General features: G+C 59.7%; 1 protein-coding gene across 1 annotated transcript in view; it reads left to right on the top strand.

Annotated features, from left to right (window-relative positions):
- The first annotated feature begins 2434 nt into the window (after window positions 1-2434).
- Window positions 2435-3889, top strand: part of CHLRE_15g637602v5 (uncharacterized protein) — a 6279-nt gene continuing 4824 nt past the window's right edge. Inside the window, exons 1-3 of the mRNA XM_043070566.1 lie at window positions 2435-3016; window positions 3209-3452; window positions 3557-3597. Coding sequence (XP_042916430.1) covers window positions 2849-3016; window positions 3209-3452; window positions 3557-3597 — 453 coding nt within the window. The 5' untranslated portion in view covers window positions 2435-2848. The remainder of the gene's footprint in view (window positions 3017-3208; window positions 3453-3556; window positions 3598-3889) is intronic.

The raw sequence follows: 3889 nt of genomic DNA, 5'->3' as shown, positions 1-3889 counted from the left end.
GGCGTGGCCGGAATCGGAAGCCCGCGGGGCCCGCCGCCCGGCGCGCGTACGTACGTTCCTCACCATGTCATGCGGTGCCGCCGCTGCTCGCGCTCATCAGTGATTATGATTTATGACCCAGGGGACGATGAAAACGACGACAGCAGAGTTCATTCAAATAGTTCGCCCACGTTGCCGGCGCGCTGGTGCCGCACGGCGGACTGCTAGCTAGCTTCGCTAGCTAGGTAATAATGATGTCGGTTTGCGCTGCTCCTGGCTGCTGGCTGCTGCTGGCTGCATTTTAGCGCGCAGCGGGCCGGTTGTTGCCACCACTGTGTCGCGAGAGACGAGCGTGTCCCCCTTGCCCCCACCGGCCGCCTCGGCACACGCGCCGTTGCGTGCCGCCCCTGGAGAACGAACGCATGGGGGGCAGGGAAGCGGCGGCGGCGGTCGTCGGGTGATGATGCTGCTGCATGCAGCTGACTCATCACTCGTGTCGCAAGCTGGCGCACCACGCTTGCGCAATTGTCCCCCGCCGGCTCCCTTGCACGCCGTCGCTTGCGCCTGCTACCCCTGCTTGGCTCGACATCTGTCCTTGTCTGAGGAACAGCGCAGAAGAGGACAGGTAGGGCAGGGGGAAGGCCGGAAGGGAAGTAGAGCGGATGGCTAAGGTTAAGGGGTTGGACGGCGGAGGTAGGCAGGGCGCGCCCTGCCAGCAGGGCAAGGGGATGTGGGAGGCGGAGGGCATACGTCGGTCAGGCGGTTGGAATAAATAAATGATTACACCTTTCCATAGGCCAGGGCGTGGATTGAAACAGCCGACGGGTGCGGTTGGTTTATTTCCCATTACCCGCCGCCTGCTACCCAAGGGAGATTGGAAATGGAGAAGGGCAGGGGTGTGGGAGGCGGGGTCCTAGGGCAGAGTTGATGCGAGTCGGGCGGCGGCTGGAAAGCGGAAAGCCCCACAGCAGCATGAACGAAGTAGGAAGGGAGGCGGGCGTTTAAGGTGGGTGGGTGGGGACTCTCCGCCGTGCGTGTGCTGGTGCACGTTACGTACCATGTGTGCTGCGGCGCACAGTCCCTAGACTCCCTTGACTGCCTCAGCGCCCTAGACTCCCTAGACTCGCTCCCTCGACGGTATTTGTTTTATTTTTGTACCTAGGGTGTCGGCGCGGCATGGGTGGATGCCGTGATGAGGCTGGTCGCAACACACGTGTAATGGAAGATTTGCTTCCTTACTTGCCAACCCAGGCGACAATCCTCTTGCGTGTTACAACCCGCTATCTACTCACATTGGCCCGCACGGGGCACGGGGCGAAATCCGAAGCGCACGCGGAGAAATCAGGGGCGTCTGAATCCGGCGGGCGTTTCTGTTCGAACCATGCGAGCCTGGTCCGAACCTAGTTCGAACGAGGGGGTTCGGACAGGCCCCCCGGCAGCCCACGCCCAGCCAGTCTCCAGACATTAATCGGCCGTTTCCTAGACATTCCTTCATTCCGGGGGCTAATGTCTGGGGCGAGACTTTGTTGGCCCGGGTTTGGGCGGGTTTTGTCCAAATTCCTGTGGAGAATCCCCCAAACCGCCTTGTGCCCAGACAAAAGATGGCAGCTACCCGGCTGTTCTTGTCTGGAGCTAGACATCACCCCGCAAACAAGATACGACCCCTGGGGGCCAGCCACGGTAGGTTCATTGTACTGTTGCATCATGCACATTGAGATCATGCACCCATATCCACCTGCCCTTCCTTACTGCTGCCGGGGCTCAGCCATTTCTGAGCTGTACAGAGCTGACAACCCTATCCCGCCATTGTCAGTGCCAACCGCTCCAATAGCAACACCACAGGACTCGGGCTCTGTTTAGCTCCACAACCCTGTTTGGGTCCAAGTGTCTGTTTAGATCCCTTCAGTTGTGTCTGATTCGAACAGTCCGATTTCAACAGCCACCCCGACTGCCAGGGCCCACGCGTGCCGGCAGTGCTGCCAGGGGCGTTGGGATGTGTCGGGACTCAAGAGGGCAACAGTCGTAACAGGCGATTTGGCGATGACGAAATCTGGGGAAAATTGGGGAATCGGACGTGCATATGCGTGCCTGACAACCTGCCCCGCCCTTCACAACCCGCCAAAACGGCCCTTTGCTGCCAACAAACGCGTGCGCTTGTGTGTGGGGGTAACAGCGCATTAAGCGCATGTATTGAGCTGGCTGGCCGCACAAAGCAGTAGCCAACTGACCGTTGAAATCCACGTGACAAATGTGACGAATGCTACTACGGACTTGTTCGTGACGACGGGCGCCCCGGGGTGGTTCAGGGTGGTTGGGCAGTCCCTAGGGGCACACTCGGCGCCATGTGCTCAGCTGCACGCACAGAGACCGCAGCAGTAGTATTGGAAATGGATGGGCTCTGGACCTCGTCCGCCTTGTGCAGGATTCCATACATGTGCCCGCTTTCTTTCTTCAAGTAAGTCGCTGTGGTTTCAACGGCTCGCGCGTACTCGGAGCGCTTGTCGTGTTGATACAGCCGATACACTGTTTCCATATTTGTCTCGTGATTGACAAGGGACCCGACTGGACTTATTACTTCGCTTCGGTCAGGGTTTAAACGGGCCGCAATACCGCCATGCGCCGTTTAAACCCATACATCCCGTGTTTCAACGGTGCTATGCTCCGAATAGTATTTTTAGGCTGGGCGCGATGTCCCAGGCTTCAGATCGTTCTGAATACTAGTTGTCACTTTAGAGGAGCGCTCGGCCGCAGAGGCCTTGACGCGTAACAGTACACACACACACAAGCCTGTAAGGCCTGCTGACCTGCTGCTCGGCGAAGGATCTTTGCTGTAAGGCTGAGCAAGCCTTAAACATTGCCGAGATCAGCAATGGCGCCCAGGAATGGTGCGACTGTTGGAGCGGCGGTGGCCCTTGCGTTTGTCCTCTTCATCAGCGGAACCGCCGCTCGCAAAACAGCACTGGCCGCTGTCGACAACCCGTTCGCTACTCGTCGGCTTCAACAGTCTTGCCCAGGCGGGCAGTCGACTTTCTGCCAGGTCAGTTGAGCCCTCTCTCTGCTGGGCGTCCATTCGTGCAACCGCCAGCTTTCCTTCTCGACCGCCTATGTGTGCCTGGCCACACATGCTTGCGCCTTCTAGCAGCCCCACACACCGAAGTAACATGAGAGCCTGTGACATCAATGATGAGTAAGGCCTAGCCTTCCCTCTGCTTCATTTCCCCTTGAACAGAACATGTTTGCCAGCTGCATCAGCATCACCTGCTCCGGCTACCAAATCACCGTCGCAACTACGAGTGCCTCGGGATGTAAGAGCGCTTACTCGTGGTTTGGCTGCGTGAAGAATGGAGGTGGAAACTCGTGCGGCAGTCAACCTTCCAAGGGCGACAACGCTGCCAGCTACACCTGGACACTCAGCCCCATCACCCAGACCACCGTCGGCATCCAGATTCACGATGGAAGCTTCAACGGCCAAGGTGAGGCGACGATTAGGGTTTAGCGCGTGCATAGCTGGAAGCTTACACGATGCGTGCCTGGCAGTTGACGTGCCGTTGCCTTAAGCAAAACGCGGACTGGTCAGGGTACCTAATGAATGCCTTCTTCACCCGCTGCTGCACACAGGTACCGAGACCTGCCCCCTCACGGGGGGTTGCGTGTCCCCTGTAAACCAATGCTCGACTTGCGAGCTGGTCTACACCATTCCTACCTCATGCAGCTACAAACCCCCGTCACCTGCCCCTCCCTCGCCATTCCCGCCTTCTCCCGCTCCGCCTTCCCCGGCACCACCCTCCCCCTCCCCCCTCGCCCGCACCCCCGTCGCCCGCCCCTCCCTCGCCCGCCCCTCCCTCGCCCGCTCCTCCCTCGCCCGCCCCTCCCTCGCCCGCTCCTCCCTCGCCCGCCCCTCCCTCACCCG

This window comes from Chlamydomonas reinhardtii, chromosome 15, assembly GCF_000002595.2.
Source record: "Chlamydomonas reinhardtii strain CC-503 cw92 mt+ chromosome 15, whole genome shotgun sequence".
Classification (NCBI taxonomy): domain Eukaryota; kingdom Viridiplantae; phylum Chlorophyta; class Chlorophyceae; order Chlamydomonadales; family Chlamydomonadaceae; genus Chlamydomonas; species Chlamydomonas reinhardtii.
The sequence above is the reverse complement of the archived record's forward strand: the minus strand, read 5'-3'. Positions and strand labels throughout refer to the sequence as shown.